Here is a 19877-nt window from a genome sequence, read left to right on the forward strand (position 1 = left end):
TTGATAAAATAACCCAACATAGCAGAACTAAGTAAAAAGAAATCCAACTTGAACAAAAACCATCTTTCAGATGGATGCTTATCAGCTGAATCCCATAAAAAGATTTTGGTTTTAAACCACCAATGCTCACGTCTTGCAACTTCTTCTGGTGTTAAATCAATAGATAAATCAATAAATGGCTTGGAATCATCAATGTAGTTGAGTTTTTCACGCTCTTCTTTGGATTGCCAACCAAATAGTTTCTTTATATATTTGAGAACCATTTTTCCAAACGATCACTTTTTGATATTGATTAGAGATAATAAACAAAAATTCAAATCAAAAAACAGAAAGAAAAAAGCATAGCTTTATACTTTTTTTTCCATAGAAAATATAATCTAGAAGACTAGTTTTTTTTTCCATATCAACCGAATTAGTTATTGTCTGAAATTTTTTTTTCTCAAAACCATAGAACCCTTTATCACTATTACTTTAATTCTAACTGCATTTCAAAATAACCCACTAAACAAATGGAATTGATCCAAGACAATTTTAACTGAATTCTGCCAATCCAATACAAGAAATTCAAGAATATAATTTGAAGTATCCAGTTTTAATAAATCTTAATCTTAATACGTTAATCAAGAAAATAAAAAATGTAGGAACTAAATAAAAAATAGTTTCAAGCTCTACCAATCAACAGTTATATTTTCATTTAGCCATATGGGTCAACAAAAAAACTGTGAAACTGTGGATTAAACCTATTTCGAACTGAAAAAGTATAATTTAAAAAATTCATTTTGAGTTTTTGGGCATTCAACACCTAGATTCCAGTGATAGGTGGAGGATAAATCATGTTTAATCATTTCATCTTTGTTGGTGTTGAGTAATAATTTAAAAGTGATTACTAAAGACGTTGGGTCAGAAACAAAAAGCCCAGCTCCAACACCTGCATTTGTTCTTTTTGACGTTGATTCAAACCTACAACAAAAGACGAAGCCGACCGGAACGGCCATGCCGTAGCTGAACGGCCGACGTTCAAAACACGAACTGCCGAATAAAATATTCAAATGCAGGCTTCAACTGTCAATTGCTTGGAAAAGTCTTAGTGATTTCTTATTTGGGAGAATCTGTGCTTGGTATAGCATAAATAAAAGGTCAATAGAAGGCCGATAGAAAGTAACAAATTGAATGGTAGTTTTAAATTAAAAATATAAAAAAATAAAAATAATACCTATAGGACTATCATCAAATAAAAGTGGAGAAAAAAGCAACTAAACATTTGATGAACCGCTGCTGGTAACTTCTTCCTCTTTTTTTTCATCCAAATAATATCTACCATTTTTGGCATCTCTATTGGTATAATAAGTAGCTAAAACAGTGAAAATAATACCTAAACCACAGAGAGTAGCGTTGTAAGAGAAACCAACAAAATATTCAGGCTGATAATTTGTGTTCCAAACAAGATTGGGCACCCAAGCACCAGTAACGTAAGCTAATGTGTTTGTGCAAACGACGATGAAATTTCTTTTCATATCATCATATCTCAATAATTTATTAACCCAAGAAAAAATTTGAGGTTGGCCCCAAGCAGTGGGAACACCAATTAAGAAATAACAAAACCAGTGTAACCCAACTGGAATGTTCCAATGTGCAAGCAAAGCAGAACCGATTAAAACACAAATAAAGTAAGCTTGAACAAAAAATACGTTTAATCTGTTTTTGGTATAATCTGTGATATAAGAAATCACAATTGTAAAACCGATACCAGCACCAAATAAAGCAGTTGGATAAATGTTATATTTAGCTGGAGATAATCCAAGATCGTATTTCATCCAAGTAGTAAATGTTGGTTGGTTTATAGCAGTACAAGTGTTATTATAGGCCAAGAAAAGAACTGGGAAAACCCAGATATGCCATGTGTTGAAAAATGTTTTAATTTTTTTTAAAGTGTACTTTTGTCTGGTGTTTAATTGAGCACTGATTCTTCTCCTTCTTTCCTTAGCGATCAATTTGTCCTGTTTAGTAAAATAGGGAGCTGTTGTAGTAGATGGAGTATTTGGATCAACTGCCATCGTATAGAATGCAATTGGAAATGAAATGATAGAATCCACAATGAACAACCATTGAAAGGCCTTATATTTTTTATGAGTTTTTGCTACACCAGTCAAAACAGCTTGTTGCAAAGGACCTGACACCATTGATGCTGCAATACCAGCACATGCAAATAGAGATGCTCTTTTGTTTATTTCTGCTGGAGAATACCAGGAACCAATAAGATATTCCATACCTGGAAAGAACCCAGCTTCAGTTAAACCTATGAAAAAACGGATGACATACATTTGGGTTAGGCTATCAGCAGTAGCTTGAACAACAGTTAAAAGAGCCCAAATAAATTCTAAACCACCTAAATAATATCTTGCTGAGATTCTGTGTAAAATTAAATTGGAAGGAATTTGTCCAATAATATAGCCTGCAGTCCATAATGATTGCATGGTATTATACTGATATTTGCCATGTTATAATGCTCACTCATACCATTAACATAAGCGGTTGCAATATTGTTTTGATTCAAAGTTTTGATAAAATAACCCAACATAGCAGAACTAAGTAAAAAGAAATCCAACTTGAACAAAAACCATCTTTCAGATGGATGCTTATCAGCTGAATCCCACAAGAAAATTCTGAGCTTGAACCACCAATGCTCACGTCGTGCGATTTCTTCTGGTGTTAAATCAACAGATAAATCAATAAAAGGTTTGGAATCATCTAAATCCACAGCATTGGCTTTAGCATTCGGATCAAGATTGGAAACGGCGACATCAAAACCGTCACCTTTGGAGTCATTTTTGTTTTCCAGCAAACCAGGAGCTTGCTGATGATTACCCTTGTGAAATAAGTTACCAAATAGCATTCTTGATTAAAAACCAAAAAGAAAAAATTGAATTGTTCCTCGAACGATATCGAATAAATAGTATGAAAAATGAATCAACACAACAGAAAGATATTTTCTTCATTTTATACCATTTCCAGTGTTTCTTTAATTTAAGCTTGAATAAAAAAATTCAAGCAAATCATGCACATTTAGAGCAATTTTTTAGACACAAAGTAAAGAAAAGGCTTTTAGGCTTTCAAAAATTCAGACATAAGCATTCAAGTTTCCGAGCCTTCAAGCTTCCAGACTTTTGAGACACCTCTAACCAATTCACCAAGGTAGTTTGGGATGGAAAAACTTGTGCTAACGAAATTACGAAAGCGCTATATTTGGTGGTTCTTCTCCCAAAGGTTGGCCCAGATAAGGTTGGCTAGAAAAGCAAAACCAGTGCCAAAAAGCTTGAATGCATCTTAGCACTATGTCCCTCCTGCACCTCCAGCAAACCACCACTCTGTATTCTGCCGCCCACGCGCTCCTGTTTGGATGTACGGACGCACCTCCCGTAAAGAAACAACGGCAGAACCGTCCGGCTGGAGACAGCTTTCTTCTTCCACACAGTGCTAGCATCATTTTCCACCATGCTATTAACGTCCCAAACTGTGTAATTTCTCTAGGGGATTTCTCTCTTTTTCAGAGTTATTATTATTTGCACCAATTTGTTGATAAATCTAAATTATTGGTACTTGTCATATGGATTGTACTAACATCGCTCAGGAGCTGCGACAAGATAAGTTGCTTATATCAGCTGCTAAAATTGCTTTTTTCATTGGCCCTTTTTCTTATCTGCCTGGCCATGTTTTGATTTAAGCATAACACCTTTTCCAATCTTAATAATATGCATACTAAATTTTTCGTCTGATAAACTATGAAACCAAAAAACAAAGGATGTTTGATTCTTTCATTGCTGATTGGAAGAATAAAAAATCTAATTCTTAGTAATTCACAAATTTACAAAAAAATTCTAATATTAAAAATGAAATTCTAATTAACTGTGTAAGGAATCTTTTTTTCCAAAAAAGAATTAATTTAATTATTCCTGAATAAAGAGAATTCTGTCATTAATTCAAAATAAAACAGAAATTGAAACAGAAATTAAAACAGAAATTAAAACAGAAATTAAAACAGAAATTGAAACATAGATTGAAAAATGAATTAGCTATTAAAAACTTATCAGAATATTCAATGAGTGCTTTTACTAAAAATATTAACATTTTCATAAAGGTCAGTCACCGATAGAAAAGTTTTCCAGAAAAAAATGAAAAAATTTCAAATAAATGTTTTTTTAATTTCTTTTTTTCCAAGTATTTTACCACTGAGTAAATCTTGTAACAATTTTTCGTCGTCAGCACTAAGATTTGGAATTGAATCACTGTTACTATCATTTTTATTCCAAAGCAGTTGATTTTCTTTTGTTTTCTTCTTGGTTCTATTCTTTTGATAGTCATTGAAGGGTTTTAATAATCTTTTATGGAACTCATAAATAGAGTAATAGCAATTATATGTAATGAGTGTGTCACTTTTTGAAATATCTGTAATATAAATTAATGTAAGAGGTTTGTTCTGATCATATAAACTATCATCTTCTAAATATGAATATGGCTTACTATTATCACTAAAATCACTGATTTCACCAATTTCATTCACTTCTTTTACTTCTTCAAACTTTATATTATCAAAAATGATTGGATTTTGATCGACTTTTAATTGCAAAAACGTTTCAAACCATTGAAGTTCAGTTATAACTAATCCTTTTTTAAACAAAATGAAAAGATATTCAATCTTACCAAACTCATCTCTTTTATCAGATTTACCAAATGAAATAGCGAGTAATGAATTATTTTCAATATCATTCATATTTATATTTATATCATTTTGACTTGTAAGTTCAAAATCAACAATTGAATTCTCAAAATCTCTCCAATTAATCAACTGAAAAAGATTTTGGGATTTATAATACTGTCTCAAGTTATTCAATTCCTGATTGAAACCTTTAATTTCCTTCAAAACTGTATCATAATTATCTGACCTCAATCTCTCAAAAAAATTAATAAATTCCAAGTTAACATCAAAATAATGATTAACAATATAATTAAACTCATCAATATCCATTAATTTTTTGTCAGATAAACTGAGTTTCCAATTGCTGAATTTCTTACTAAACCCTTCTTTATCCACTAAACACCAGATCTCAAATATTATTTCGATTAATGCAAATAGTTTCAAAAACTGAGACCAAAACACAATTGAATATTGTATCCAGTTTTGAACGATATTAATAATATCCTCTACTGATATTTTCCAGCCGTTATTGATTATTAGCCCCATTAATGGTGACATTAAATATTTACAATGTAATTTAAACAATGTCTCAAAGCTATGAAAGAAATTAAAGTAGAATTCATCAAATTTTAAAGGATACCCAATATCTTTATCATTATTTAAAAAATTATATTTTGTTTTCAAAAATTGTTTCAATTTTCTATTAAAATTAAATTGAAATTTTATTAAATCGAATAGTAAATTATTTTTATTGCCATGATTAAAATTGTCAATAATTTTCCAAAAACAATTCCAATCATCACTAGTGTTAATAGAGTCTTGAATAAATTGAAACAAGATATCTGTATTGTAAAAAAAATTAAAAAAACAATCTCCAATATATTCTTTGTTACTGATAAATTTGAAATTTTGCAAAGTTAGATAGTTTACAAATAAATTTTGATTAGACTTGAAAGTGGTTGGTTTTTCAGTTTCTTTATTTTGTAAATCATAATGTTTTAAGGAAATTATATGGCTTGAATATTTGTTTGGAGAAGATAGTAATAAGTTCTTATAAAGCGAATTAAAGTTGATTAGATTAGTAAAAATTTTTTCTTTTAGATGAATGAAAATAAAAGCAAAGTTAAATTCGATTAAAAAAAAGTGATTTAAATTATTTAAAATTAGACAATCATTTAATAAAAGCTTTGAATATAGCATGGAATTGAAAGAGAATAATTGATCTATTGATAAGATTGCCATAATATTGAACTTCAAATTTGATTTTAAATTTTGATTAATAAAATGAATCTTTGATATTAATAAATTATGAGAGAATAAAAATAAAAGGGTGTTATTATTTAGTGCTGATATTTTAAGAAAGTTTCCATATTCTTTATGATTTATGTCATTAAGTGAAGAAAAAAAGTTTGTATTTAGGTAGTTTATTGTTGAAGATTGTTTTAAATTGTTAATAGTTAAAATGAGTTTTTTAAGCAGGCTAATAAAATGAATTAATCTTGATTCTAAAATATAGGGTAGACAATAAGAATTAGAATTGATCAAGTTATAAATTTTTTTAAAATACGCCAATAAATCATTAAGAAAAGAATCAAAGATTTTGGGAATAAATTGAAAGTCAAGATGATTCAATTGTGGATTTAATAGTTGAAATAATACAAATAGGAGAGTAAAGATTGAGTAGTTATTATTATAAAATCTGGATAGTAGTAAATTTAAATTTGACAGGTATAATTCAAAGAAATCCAATTTATCATTGATTGATTGATTATTGGATAGTAAGATTTTAAATTTTTTATTGTTGATAAATTGAGGCAATAGATTAACATTTAAAGTGAATTGAAAATTATTAAAACAAAAAGATTTTAAGGATGACAAGTAATTTTGATTGGTTATAGGTTGAGTAGCAGTGTCGATATTACTGTTTCTATTGTCAAAAAGGCTAATAAAACGCAGAATTGAGTTATTAAAACCAAGTAAAATATCATGAAGTTGATCTAGATTTATAACTGATTGATTATTGTTGAAACAGTTCTGGAAATTGGAGTCTGGAAAAAAGTAGCGAATTGAAGCAAAAACAATTTTATTGATCAACGTAGTTTGGTTTTCCTTTTTGTTAAGATTATTATCGTGGCTACGATTTAGTTCAAAATACCTTATAATGTTAAAAGAATCAATTATTTTGTTTAGTCTAGTGAAATCCAAATTTTGTTCTTTGAGATTACCGGTGCTATTGTAAATCAGATTATGACAGTTGACTAATATTAAAGGAATGTTAACTGAAATAGTGGTGTAGTTGTTAATAGCCAGAATCAATTCTTCATATGCATCCTCAGAACCATCAGTATTATCACTTGAAAAGTTGTCAGCAAAGTCAATTAACAAGACAATTAGCTGGTGGTCAGCTGGCTGAGCATTTGAGCAGGAAGCAAACTGCAAATCCAAATCAAACTGGCTGGCGTTGTTGTGGATAGTGATGTTGGAAACGCAGCGACGTCCAAGCAAGTCTGTGGCCACCATTTCGATCGCAGACGATGCATCCAGCGCACTTGAAAGAGAGACTACACCAACACATTTGGCAATGGTGGTGCTGGTCTTTGAGCTCAATCTGGCAACTTTGAAGGGGTGAGACATGGGGACAAAAAAGGCTGCGATGGAACAATAGGCAGTGAAAACAGTAAACAATAGAAACCATTTATACCTGCGTCACCGAGCCCTAGAAGCCAGCCGTGCGGATAAGCAGGGCTCTTTGTCTTTGACAACTACGTAATATCCGAACACAATCCGGTGTAAAATCCGTCACGGCTGCTGCGGATAATGCACGGACACTGCCACGGAGCAGCCGCGGAGGAAGGTGGACAAGTTGGCCATCTTTGGCTGTATAGACAAAGATAAATAAGAAGCTTTTTCGCTGTTCTTTAGGTCTCTTTAGTTGCTTCCACCACCTATCCAAGATGCAGAAGCCTGAATTGGAGACGCCTGAATTGAGGAAGCACCAGGTTCTTCCTTCGTTGATAGTGCCTGAAAATGTCCAGATCAAGTCCACACAGCTCTTGTGCAAAAACTCCTCCTTCTTAAAGCCTTACATATGGCCCTTTTTCACTATATACCCTTTTTTTTGCAATATTTACTTCAACACTGAAAAGTACAACAGGTATATTGGTGGTTCAGAATGGACATTTGTCTACATAACTGCTCTTCTAACGATCCATGGCATTATTTTTTTGGCTCCCTTTTGGTCAATAAATCTTGATTCTGTTTTCAACTACACAAAATTGAACAATAAAATTGACCATCTAGGTATCGCCACTCACATAATGATTTTTCCAATTGAAAATCATGGTTCTGGTGAAATTGTTCCTTTGAATTATAACAATGTTTATCTCAATGGTAATGAGATCAGCCAAATCTCGTTTTTGTTCCAGAAAAGAAGGTTTATATTTGACAGTTCATCAAACCTTTTTGTTCCTCCTCTCTTCAAGATTGATGATCCAGATACTCTCATCTCAGATTTTAAAAATTCTTCTGGTTTGCTTAAAAACGATCTTTCAACGTTGTTATTAAACTATGGTCAAAACAAATTTGACATCCCTGTTCCAACCTTTGGCGAATTATTCATTGAACATGCTACAGCTCCCTTTTTTGTATTTCAGATTTTCTGCATTGGTTTATGGTGCATGGACGAATTTTGGTATTTTTCTTTCTTTAATCTATTTATGGTTGTAACCTTTGAATGCACCACCGTTTGGCAAAGAAGATCAACTCTATTGGAATTTAGATCAATGTCCATCAAACCCTTTAAACTATACTGTTTCCGTTCTTTAGAATGGGTTGAAATTGATTCATACGATTTATTACCAAACGATCTAGTCTCTATAACCAGATCAACTAACGATGAAATTTCAATTCCTTGTGACTTGGTTCTCATCAATGGATCTGCAATCGTTAATGAAGCAATGCTTTCTGGTGAATCAACTCCTTTATTGAAAGAATCAATTGAATTAAGACCAAGCAATGATAAATTCGATCCTGAAGGCTATGATAAAAACTCAATTTTACATGGTGGTACCAAAGTCTTGCAAATTACTCAATCTCAAAATAAAAATCCAGAATCTCACATTCCAAATCCTCCAGATAAAGGTGCTTTAGCTGTTGTAGCTAAAACCGGCTTTGAAACATCTCAAGGTTCCTTGGTTAGAGTTATGATTTTCAGCGCAGAAAGAATTTCAGTTGGTAACTGGGAATCCTTTTTCTTTATCTTATTTTTACTAGTATTTGCCGTTATAGCTTCTTGGTATGTCTGGGTTGAAGGTACTAAAATGGGTAGAATTCAGTCCAAATTAATCTTAGACTGTATATTAATCATAACCTCGGTGGTTCCTCCCGAATTGCCAATGGAATTAACAATGGCCGTTAACACCTCTTTAGCTGCTTTAGCCAAATATTACATCTATTGCACTGAACCCTTTAGAATTCCATTGGCTGGAAGAATTGATGTTTGTTGTTTTGATAAAACTGGTACTTTAACAGGTGAAAATTTGGTATTTGAAGGTTTAGCTGGTTTTAATCCAAGTGACACAAGACATTTGTTCCAATGTAAAGAGGCTTCAAACATTACCAACTATATTTTAGGTTCTGCTCATGCTTTAGTTAAACTAGATGATGGCGATATTGTTGGTGATCCAATGGAAATTGCCACTTTAAAGGCTTCAGGTTGGTCATTATCAAATACTAAAAACGTAATTGAAAAGGACTTGAAATATCTTTTAAAGAATAAAATCATCACTCAAGTGACTTTTGAAAAATTGATTAAAAACGAAATTGATAAAACTCCTTATCTTGATCAAATTAAGATTTTAAGAAGATTCCAATTCAGTTCTGCTTTAAAGAGATCCTCAACAATTTCGAAAATTCAAAAAGGCAAAATATTGGTGTCAGTTAAAGGTGCTCCAGAAACTATTCGTTCAAGATTAATTAATGTTCCCGAAAACTATGAAGAAATTTATAAATCATTTACAAGATCTGGATCAAGAGTCTTAGCATTGGCTTATAAATTACTAGAAGACAATATTTCCATAAATAAATTGAATAATATTAAAAGAGATGACATCGAAAATAAGTTAATCTTCGGCGGGTTTATAGTTTTTCATTGTCCATTAAAGGATGATGCAATTGACACTATTAATATGCTTAATAATTCATCACATAGATGTGTTATGATTACAGGTGATAATCCATTAACAGCAGTTCATGTTGCCAAACAAGTTAATATTGTTGACAGAGAAACATTAATTTTAGATTTACCAGAGGACCACCATATTAATGAAGAAGATGAAAATGATGTTGAACTAGTTTGGAGAAATGTAAAGGAGACCATTGTTAAACCATATCATTCAAAAAATGAAATCGATGAATCAATATTCAAAAATTATGATATTTGTATAACTGGGTATGCATTAGATAAACTAATAAATCATCCACAGATTTTGAAATTGATTAGGTATACATGGGTTTATGCAAGAGTTTCACCAAATCAAAAGGAATTTATTTTAAACTCATTAAAGGAACTAGGATATAATACATTAATGTGCGGAGATGGTACAAATGATGTTGGTGCATTAAAACAAGCACATGTTGGTATTGCATTATTAAATGCTACAACCCATGGCATGAAAAAAATAGCAGAAAATAAAAAAATTGAAACAATGAAAAGAGTTTACGCTAAACAATGTGATTTAATGAAAAGATGGAATCAACCTGAACCACCAGTTCCACCATTAATTGCACATTTATTTCCACCTGGACCGACAAATCCACATTACTTGAAAGCAATGGAAAAACAAGGAATTGTTATCACTAAAGAAATGAGAAGATTAGTCGCTGAGGCTTCTAAAAAAGTTGTTGGACCAGTTCCAACCATTAGTAATAATCCACAACAAAAAGCAGGGGAAATCGTTGAAACTTTAATGGGATCATTGCAAGATGAAAATGAAGATGAAGCACCAACTTTGAAATTAGGAGATGCATCAGTAGCTGCACCATTTACATCTAAACTTGGAAGTGTTTCAGCGGTTACAAATATTATTCGTCAAGGTAGAGTTGCATTAGTTTCGACTATTCAAATGTATAAAATTTTAGCATTAAATTGTTTGGTTAGTGCCTATTCATTATCAGTTATTTATTTAGCAGGAGTTAAATTTGGAGACGGACAAGCAACTATATCGGGTTTAATGATATCATCATGTTTTTTAAGTATATCAAAGGGAAAACCATTAGAGCAATTATCTAAAAAAAGACCTCAAGAGGGAATTTTTAATATATATATAATGGGATCAATTTTGGGGCAATTTGCTATTCATATTGTATCATTAATTTACATTACAACTGAGATTTATAAATTAGAACCAAGAGAACCTCAAGTTAATTTAGAAAAGGAATTTGCGCCATCATTATTGAATACAGGTATATTTATAATACAGCTCTGGTTACAGGTTGTTACATTTGCAGTGAACTATATTGGAGAGCCATTTAGACAAAATATTCGTGATAATAGAGGAATGTATTGGGGTATATTAGGATGTGGATTTTTAGCATTTGCCGGAGCCACTGAGTTTTTGCCGGAAATGAATGAAGCTATAAAATTTGTTCCAATGGGACAAGAATTTAAAACCAAGTTGGTGTTAACGATGGTGTTTGATTTTGGAGGAAGTTGGATAATTGAGAATGTATTGAAGTATTTCTTTATGGATGACAAATCATCTGATATTGCGATTCGTAGAGAAGAACAAGGATCTGGAGAGATTGAGATTGAGATTGATGCTAAAGCAGAAAAACTTATAGAAGGTAATTAAAAAGTGTCAAGAAGTGTTAAGAAATGTTAAGAATTATTAGAAATTATTGAAAATTATTGAAAATTATTAAGAGCAATGAAATCTATTTGATTAAATTAGGATAAAATAGAATAAATTTAATAAAGAATAGGATTTAATTCAATTTGGTTATAGTTTTTTTTCAGTTTTGTATATTATATTTTTTGCATTTTTTTAGTTTAATAAAATTATAATCAAAATACGATGCGGATGCAAATGTGAATGTGTGCGGATATGATGCGAATACGAATACGATACAAATCCGATACAAATAAATCCGAATGAATCCGGATATGGGTTATTGATTAAATAAAATGATTAGTAATGCATTATTAAGATTAATAAAAGATATGGAGAAAGAAGTGAGATGAGAAATAAGATTATTAAACTGTGGAGTCAAAAAATGCAATTAGTAGTGATCAGTGGAATAATAAGTCGATAAGATGGGGGAAATGGATGGATTTGAAAGCGATGGAGGTTTATAAATAGGAATAGAAAAGTTATTATGGAATAGAATAGAATAGAGTTGAGTTGAATAGAATATTAAATTATAGTATATACTATTATTATATAGATATAGAAAATAGATATTAATTGAAATGGCTACAAATTCGTATTTTAAAGAAAAGGACAAACGGTTTTCAGATAATATTGAGACGTATGACATTCACATTTATTATAATTTAAAGAATGAGGGAGATAATAAGAAAATTGATGAGTTGTTGGGGTTGATTAGAAGGGAGTTTTGGAGAGAGATTGAGGAAGAAAAGAGTTTGTTTATCAAAGGAAAAAGACAGGAGCTACAGCCCATGGGCCCTCATCCAGTAGCAATGGTTGAGATTGATTTTTATAGTCGAGAGACGTTTGGAAAGATAGTGCCATTTTTGCAGCTTAATAATTTGGGGTTGGATATATTGATTCATCCTAATACGGAATTGGGAGGGTTAATTGATCATACACGACATGCGATGTGGATTGGGCATAAGCAGAGGTTGGTGTTGGATGTGTTTTAGAGGTGTATTGGATGTGTTTTAAAGATGGATTGGGATTAATTGAGTTTAGTTTGTTGGTTAATCGAGATTGATAAGTTTGATATAATTTTTGGGAATGTAGCCAATTTGGCCAGATTTTGATCTGCATTTTAGCCAATTGTTGTTATTGATATGATCAGTGTTATCTAGAATGGCCAATAAATCGTCTTTTTTAAAGGATAGTTCAATTGTAGAGTCTGAGGAAGAGTAATCGTATAATGCTTTACAAAATTTGATGTTAATTTTAGTGTCGATATTCGTATTAGTATTAGTATTGGTATTGGGGTTTGAAGTGGTGAGAGAAGCAGTGTTGTTTGAGGAGTTTAATCTTTTTGCGTAGATTAGTAGTTTGTTCAACAAGTAAGGGATTAGTAGAGTGGATATTATGAATAGAAGTAGGGGTTTTAAATTGAGTATATTTTTTCTTTTAGAAGTGGGATTTTTATTAATGAATTTATTAAATTCATCAATTGATAGATTGTTTGAGCTTTTATTTGGGCTTTTGCTTTTATTGGTTTTGAATTTAGTTAGAAGATTTAGATTTTGGTATACTAATTTAAATTGCAAGAAAATGGAAAGCAAGTTAATATAATTGTTTGAGAAATTCAAGTACAAATTTTGAAGGAGAAAAGAGAAATTTGATATTGAGTTTATGAAATTGCTTATGTTGCTGAATATAATGTTGACATTTGATATTAGTAATTGGTTATTGCTATTTATATTAGTTGTGTTATTTATGCTATTTATGTTATTTATGTTATTTATGTTGTTATTACGATTGTAGGGATTGTAACTATGGTTACTGTAAGGATAGGAATTAGAATGGGCATTGGAATAGACATTGGAGAAGGAATTAGATAAGGAATTGGAGTTGGGTATTATTGGTTGATTTAGCTGGTGTAGCTGATCTGGCTGGTTTTTGTTGATGAATATGGAAGAGGGCCTTGAAGGCAATGGAGGAGGCGATTGAATAAGAGCTGAAGAAGAGACATTTGGTTTGTTCAGAAGAATTGGAGCAGAAGCAGCAGAAGCAGAGATAAGTGGGGAAGAAGTGTGTGATCCAAGAGCTGTAGCAGGAGAGTTGTTCCAAACCATAGTGAATTAGAAAAAGAAGAGATAAAAGAAAAACCAGAAGAGTAAGCAGCAGAAGTACCAATAGCACTAACAGAAGAAGAAGAAGAAGAAGAAGAAGAAGAAGAAGAAGCAAAAGCATTGCCGACACCCAGATCATCGCGGCGCAGTGTCTTGCCTCTTTGGGATTGCACGTGATTTCTATAAGAGGCAGTTCCACACGGGCTGCTTTCGAAAGAGTAGAAGAAGAGTAGAAGAAGAGAAGAGAAGAACAACAACTGCATCTTCAACAATGAGTGGGTATGTCTCTGCTGTCTCTGTTTTTCTCTTCTCTTCTTCTGACTACTAACTTTGCTCCAGGTGGACTGTTGTCTTTGGTTTGGTAATCGTCGTGTTGTTGGCTGCATTGACCTGGGTCGTTGCTCCCAAAAACGACCAAACGTAAGTTCCTCTGCCTCTGCTTCCTCTGCTTCTTCTGCTCTTTACTAACATCTCCTAGGGTCTGGAGGAGCTCTATCATCCTCACTCTCGCCATGTGCTACTTGATGTGGGCCATCACCTACTTGTGTATGTATTTCTCTTCTTCCTCTTCTTCCTCTTCCTCCTACTAACCTCTGCTTTCCAGGCCAATTGCATCCCTTGGTTGCCCCCAGACGCTCTGACTTGAGGCCTGAATATGCCGAATGAGCTGCTTTACCACTGGCTGTTAATTGCTGCTTTTCCTCGTCTTTTGTTCATTTCCTCGTTATCTCTGTATGATACTCCAGCTTCAATAACACATCATCTTTTGTTTCCCTCTGACCTTGCCTCTCCTTTGTAGTCTTCCGCTCAACATCCAGCATCCACCCACTGTAGAAACCCGTTTTAGTGGAACCTCCACTCATCACCTCCATTTATTTTTTTTCGCTTGAAATAATCCTCGAATGTGCAATGATAGTAGCTATCTTATCTCCTTATCTTCTTTCTCATCCATAGAATGAATGCTTCTTCTACTAACAATGCTCAGAATTATAGCACCACTGCCATCAACCAACACCCCTGCTTGCTAGGTATTCTCCTAATCATTAAAACTGACACCCAATCAAACTTGGTGTTCCATTATCCTCCAATCCCCAAACACTACCAATCAGTTAACACTACTACAAAGACTAATAATAATAACAACAAAAAGAAAAACAAAAATAAAAACAACAACAAAACCTACAATGATAGTGCTCACGACAACTCTAATGACAACTCGGCCAATATAAACAAAATAAACAGCAATGTCGATAACAACTTGAACAACAATAACAATATTCTATCCTCCAACAACAATGAAGTAATTATTGATGATTCATACTCTGACATTGAAAATGTATCCATCTTCTCAAATGATTCAAAGTACAACTCAAACTCAAACTCGGATTATAATAACATCAATAACATCAACATCAACAAAATAAACAAAAATGTCAAGAATTTGACTACCCAAAATAACGAAAATATCGATAATATTGATATTAACAACGAAAACCTTAACATGTCAATCGACTCTCCTTTTGATATCGATGATGATCTCTCTTGCTCTTCTGAAGATGATTACCAAGATATTTCAAATTCAAATTCAAATTCAAATTCAAGTTATAATCATAACAACAGTGTCACCAATACTAATAACAATACTAACAATACCAACAATACTAATACTAATACTAATACCAATAACAATGCCAAGACCACCACCATTGATGCTAATACATACGATAGCTATTACGAGAATAACGACCAAATTGCTCCCTCAACAGTCAATTACACTGATGTGAAAAACTATTATAGACAAAACTTTCTCAATCTTAACCATCCCCATTCTCATTCCCATTCCTACCTTCATTCTTCCAATAACAATGAACACCATTTGCACTTGCAAACTCACTTTAATAATCCATTTTATTCGCAATATACACCACTATCAACTCCAACAATAGACAACTCAATCACTCCCTCTGCTGTCTCAACTGCCATATCAAACTTGCGAAGAAATAATTCCTTTTTTGCAAATTCAAACTCAAACTCAAACTCAAATTCAACTAATAATCTATTCAATCTAAACAATTTACTTTCCACAAATATAAATCTCAACACCAACACTAACACCATCACAAACACTACAAACTCAAATCAATTGAAAGATAAAAACTCTCCCTCTCTATTACCAACTTCAAACTCAAACCTAAATCTAACTGTAAGCTTAAACAACTTGAACAGCAACTTGAAATCAAATCTCAATCTAACTATATTTAAAAACATCAACCGTCGCAATAGAAAATTATTCAAAAAAAAATTAATTAAAAACGATCTAAACTTTTTGATTAAAAATTTCCAAAACTTCTTTAATATGGATATCCCGTCTCTAATCGAAATCGTCAACCCTCCTCAATCCTTATCAAACAAATTCTTTGAACTATCCATAGAAAACTTGACTTTTTTATCTCATCCAAAATCAATAGACACCAATGGTAACTGGATCCCCATTAAAAAAAACTACAATCTAAATAACAATCTCAATAACAATCTCAATAACAAACAAATCAAAAATTTATTTAAACTTCATACCAAAATATCAAATTCAAAAAATTCAAATCATTTAAACAATCAAAATGCTCAGAATAACCAGTTTAATTATTCTGATTTAGATTCAAACTCTTCAAATAACTCAGATAATGATGATTATGATCTTAATTCTTACCATTTAAATCATAAAAATTCAATTCACAATACCAATACCAATGCCAATGCCAATGTTGATAATAATAACAATAATATTGACAATTCAAATCTGTTGAAATCTTTCAATTTGGTCTTTTTAATGTCCCCTCCAATTATCGAACACAATAAAATATTATTGGAAATGTATAACAACATCATCAGTAAATTTGTCTTGATTTTATCAAAAGAGCAACAAAAGGATAATTATATTTGGAACCAGTCTCAGATTTTATTAAATATTCATAAAAAATTTTTAAATAAAGAATTGGATCCAAATGATGAAAAAGCTAATAAAAATAGCAACAATAAAAATATCAATAAAAATAATAACAATAACAACAATAACAATAACAATAATAACAACAATAATAAAAATAAAAATAACATTTCCACACATGTTATAAATAATGATACTTTTCTTGATAATAATAATAATAATAATAATAATAATAATAATCATAATAATAATAATAATAGTAATACGGGTTTTAATAGAAAATCATTTACAATTGAAAATTATTATAAAGAATGCTTTGATAAATCATTATTAGCCAAAGCGATTCAAGATTGTTTTATTCAAATATCCAAAAATGAAATTGCAGAACTACGATTAAGAGAGAATAGACAGCCATATTTCTTACAGATTCCAATTAACACAAACTTACGACACTTGCCTAAAAATAAAACGGAAATTATACCGGAATCATTTTTATCATCAATTAATGTCAATTATTTACTCCAATCTCAGAACTTATCATTTAATTCAAGTAATAATAACAATAGTAATAATAATAATAATGGTAATGGTAAAAGGTTAACATCAAGAAGAGATTCAAAGACAAATGTGAATTTAAATTCCAATGGAATGAATTTTGATGATACGAGATCATTACAACTGACAATAAAAACTAATGAAAACCGAACCTCAATTACTAGGAGTCCAATTTTTAAACCAACGATTTCAGGAAATGTGTATAATGAAGAATTGAATTTAGATGAGGATTCGTATATTGAGAAGGTTAATTTATTGAAAAATTCTCAGTTGAGGTATTTTGCATTAATTTTATTAGATTCTAAAGAAAATATTATAAAAGAATTGAAATACCATAAAAATTTCATAACGAATATTTCAGCGACGAAAAATTTAAACAAAATTGCAAACGATTGTAATTTGTCAGTTTTGAAATGTGAAAATATTGCATATCATTTGATATTTTGGAGGAAGGCCAAGATTATGTTGCCATTGCATAAAAATAGTGAATTTATTATATCTAATATATTTCGAATTGAGTTAGTTAAGTCTAATAACTATAGATATAGCGAAGAATTTAAAGAAGAATTTCCAGATTTACGGATTGGAAATGGAGAGTTTAATAATTTTTTAGAATTTTTCAATAGGCCAATGTCGTATTCCAAGTTGGCACAGAAGATTGATGAGGATAATAAAATCAACATTCAAAATAAGATTAACATTAAGAAGGAAATGATAGTTGATGTTTTGGCATGGCTAATTAAGAGGGGGATTATAACGCAATTGCTAACATTTGCCAGGATTAAAATTACACCAAAGATTAAAACATTGGTTGAAGAAGAGAAAGAGTTAAATTTTCAAAGAAAAATCCAAAAAAACTCTATGGCACGTCTGAATGAAAATGGGAATGTTTTGAATAAGAAATTGAAGAATAAAATGGAGAATACTACAAATAAACTGAATGAAAATGTTTCGAAAAAAGATAATGGTAATGAGGACAAAAACGAGAGTAACACGATTGATAATGCCAATGATTCCACTAATAATAATAATGATAATGATAACGATAATGATAATAATAATAATAATAATAATAATAATAATAGTAATAATAATAATATTCATCCTAATAATCATTTCAATGGACTTAATGGTAATAACAATGGGGTGATTCATAGAAGAAATAAACTGATGTTAAACAGTGATTCGAGTTCTAATTTGATGAATAAATTCAACAGTTATCAACCGATCCATAAGCAAAGATCGTTATCTACGATCAGTCAACCAGGATCATCCAATGATGAGGTTAACAATTTGAGAAAAATGAGCAGTGGTAAAAGTGGGAACAGTAGCAATAGCACTCTTGCTAGGCGTGGAAGTGGTATCAATATTAACCTGGTAAATACAGACAGCAGTACCAAGATCAACAGTACTAGCAATTTGAGTTTGGTGACTAACAGCAACAATTTCAATCGAAGTGGGTTAAAGATCATGGAGGAGAATCCCTTTGAGTCGTCGTCTGTCTTCAACAAGACGTTTAACTTGTTGGACGAGCAGTCGTCGATAATCTTAGAGCCAGACAAGCCAACACTATTGGAAAAGAAATGGCTAATGAAGCTCGTGGAGGTGAAGTTCAGGTCGACAGGGCCCAGCAGCGAGAGCAAAAAGGTCTTGAGCAGGATATTGAAGTATCTCAACGGGATTAATCCGTTGGAGTTGATCTCGATCCGAGAAAACATCCGGTCGAAGGACATCAACAGGTTGATGGAGGTGTTAGGGGAAAACGTCGTGATAACAAGACACTGGTAAAGCAAGACCTCGAGCACACATCCCAAATAGAACATCGTAATAGAATGTATATAACGAATATAACGAATAGCCACAATCAGCCAATCAGAGCGCGTTCTGTGTTGGGCGTATGCAGCGTCGGGCCGGAGCCAGCGGTGTGGGTGCGCTGAGTGGCTACGTGTAAAAAGCGTGGATCAGATCAGAGGAAGAAGAAGAAAGAGAAGAAAGAGAAGAAGAAAGAGAAGAAGCACAACTCCAACACTTTGTTCTCTCCACCTCACCTACCTATAATTCAACATGCGTTGCATCACCCAGCTTATATGGCTTTTTTTCACTGTCTTCGTGATCGACGCCCACAACATTCTATTACCGCCAAATGGCAAGCAGTGTTTCTTTGAGAAGTTGAAGCAAAATGACGAGCTAGCTGTCAGTTTCCAGGTTGGCAACAGAGACGCCAAAGCTACAGAGCAGTTGAGCTGCGATTTCTGGATCCACGACCCCAACAACAAGATCTTGGTCACCAAAAAGGACGTCTCTCATGGTGACGAAAGTATCATTGCTTCCACTAATGGAAAGTTTGGCTACTGTTTCTCCAACGAAGGCCAGAGTATCTCTACAAAGGATGTCTCCTTCAATATCCATGGTGTGATTTATATTGATGTTAACGACCCCAACGCTGACAATTTGGATGCTGCAGTCAAAAAATTGGCTCAATTAACAAGAGAAGTTAAAAACCAACAAGGCTACATCGTTGTAAGAGAAAGAACCCATAGAAATACTGCTGAATCAACCAATTCAAGAGTCAAATGGTGGTCTGTCTTCCAATTACTCGTTGTTGGGATAAATTCTCTTTTTCAAGTTTATTATTTGAAAAGATTCTTTGAGGTGAAATCAGTTGTCTAAATTATAACGAATTTAATCAAATT

General features: G+C 32.0%; 8 protein-coding genes across 8 annotated transcripts; 5 read left to right on the forward strand and 3 right to left on the reverse strand.

Moving 5' to 3' along the window:
- Window positions 1-1253: 1253 nt before the first annotated feature.
- ASCRUDRAFT_81200 (MFS general substrate transporter) lies at window positions 1254-2893 on the reverse strand (the record flags this gene model as incomplete). Its single annotated transcript, XM_020194584.1, has 3 exons — window positions 1254-2452; window positions 2485-2748; window positions 2815-2893. The coding sequence occupies 3 exons, from the start codon at window positions 2891-2893 to the stop codon at window positions 1254-1256; spliced, it is 1542 nt and encodes a 513-aa protein (XP_020047147.1).
- Window positions 2894-4100: 1207 nt separating this feature from the next.
- Window positions 4101-5250, reverse strand: ASCRUDRAFT_76205 (uncharacterized protein). The gene has a single exon (XM_020193376.1). It carries the CDS (start codon window positions 5237-5239, stop codon window positions 4181-4183), a length of 1059 nt encoding a protein of 352 aa, XP_020047148.1. The 5' UTR covers window positions 5240-5250; the 3' UTR covers window positions 4101-4180.
- A 2367-nt stretch (window positions 5251-7617) lies between these two features.
- Window positions 7618-11693, forward strand: SPF1 (ion-transporting P-type ATPase SPF1). The gene has a single exon (XM_020193377.1). It carries the CDS (start codon window positions 7648-7650, stop codon window positions 11542-11544), a length of 3897 nt encoding a protein of 1298 aa, XP_020047149.1. The 5' UTR covers window positions 7618-7647; the 3' UTR covers window positions 11545-11693.
- A 325-nt stretch (window positions 11694-12018) lies between these two features.
- ASCRUDRAFT_76207 (DOPA 4,5-dioxygenase family protein) lies at window positions 12019-12972 on the forward strand. Its single transcript, XM_020193378.1, has one exon. It carries the CDS (start codon window positions 12162-12164, stop codon window positions 12573-12575), a length of 414 nt encoding a protein of 137 aa, XP_020047150.1. The 5' UTR covers window positions 12019-12161; the 3' UTR covers window positions 12576-12972.
- Window positions 12633-12824, reverse strand: ASCRUDRAFT_35342 (uncharacterized protein; the record flags this gene model as incomplete). The annotated part of the gene is made up of 1 exon (XM_020190592.1): window positions 12633-12824. A coding segment is annotated over one exon (192 nt), but the record flags the coding sequence as incomplete, so codon positions are not given.
- A 1047-nt stretch (window positions 12973-14019) lies between the features above and the next one.
- Window positions 14020-14351, forward strand: VMA9 (H(+)-transporting V0 sector ATPase subunit e; the record flags this gene model as incomplete). The annotated part of the gene is made up of 3 exons (XM_020190612.1): window positions 14020-14105; window positions 14164-14231; window positions 14290-14351. Coding segments are annotated over 3 exons (216 nt in total), but the record flags the coding sequence as incomplete, so codon positions are not given.
- Window positions 14352-16035: 1684 nt separating this feature from the next.
- NPR3 (Npr3p) lies at window positions 16036-18972 on the forward strand (the record flags this gene model as incomplete). The annotated part of the gene is made up of 5 exons (XM_020190600.1): window positions 16036-16162; window positions 16340-16809; window positions 17056-17136; window positions 17428-18052; window positions 18572-18972. Coding segments are annotated over 5 exons (1704 nt in total), but the record flags the coding sequence as incomplete, so codon positions are not given.
- Window positions 18973-19248: 276 nt separating this feature from the next.
- EMP24 (Emp24p) lies at window positions 19249-19854 on the forward strand (the record flags this gene model as incomplete). The annotated part of the gene is made up of 1 exon (XM_020190611.1): window positions 19249-19854. One exon carries the CDS (start codon window positions 19249-19251, stop codon window positions 19852-19854), a length of 606 nt encoding a protein of 201 aa, XP_020047154.1.
- Between the last annotated feature and the right edge of the window lie 23 nt (window positions 19855-19877).

The sequence above is a fragment of the Ascoidea rubescens genome (assembly GCF_001661345.1).
Source record: "Ascoidea rubescens DSM 1968 unplaced genomic scaffold ASCRUscaffold_7, whole genome shotgun sequence".
Taxonomy (NCBI): Eukaryota; Fungi; Ascomycota; class Saccharomycetes; order Ascoideales; family Ascoideaceae; genus Ascoidea; species Ascoidea rubescens.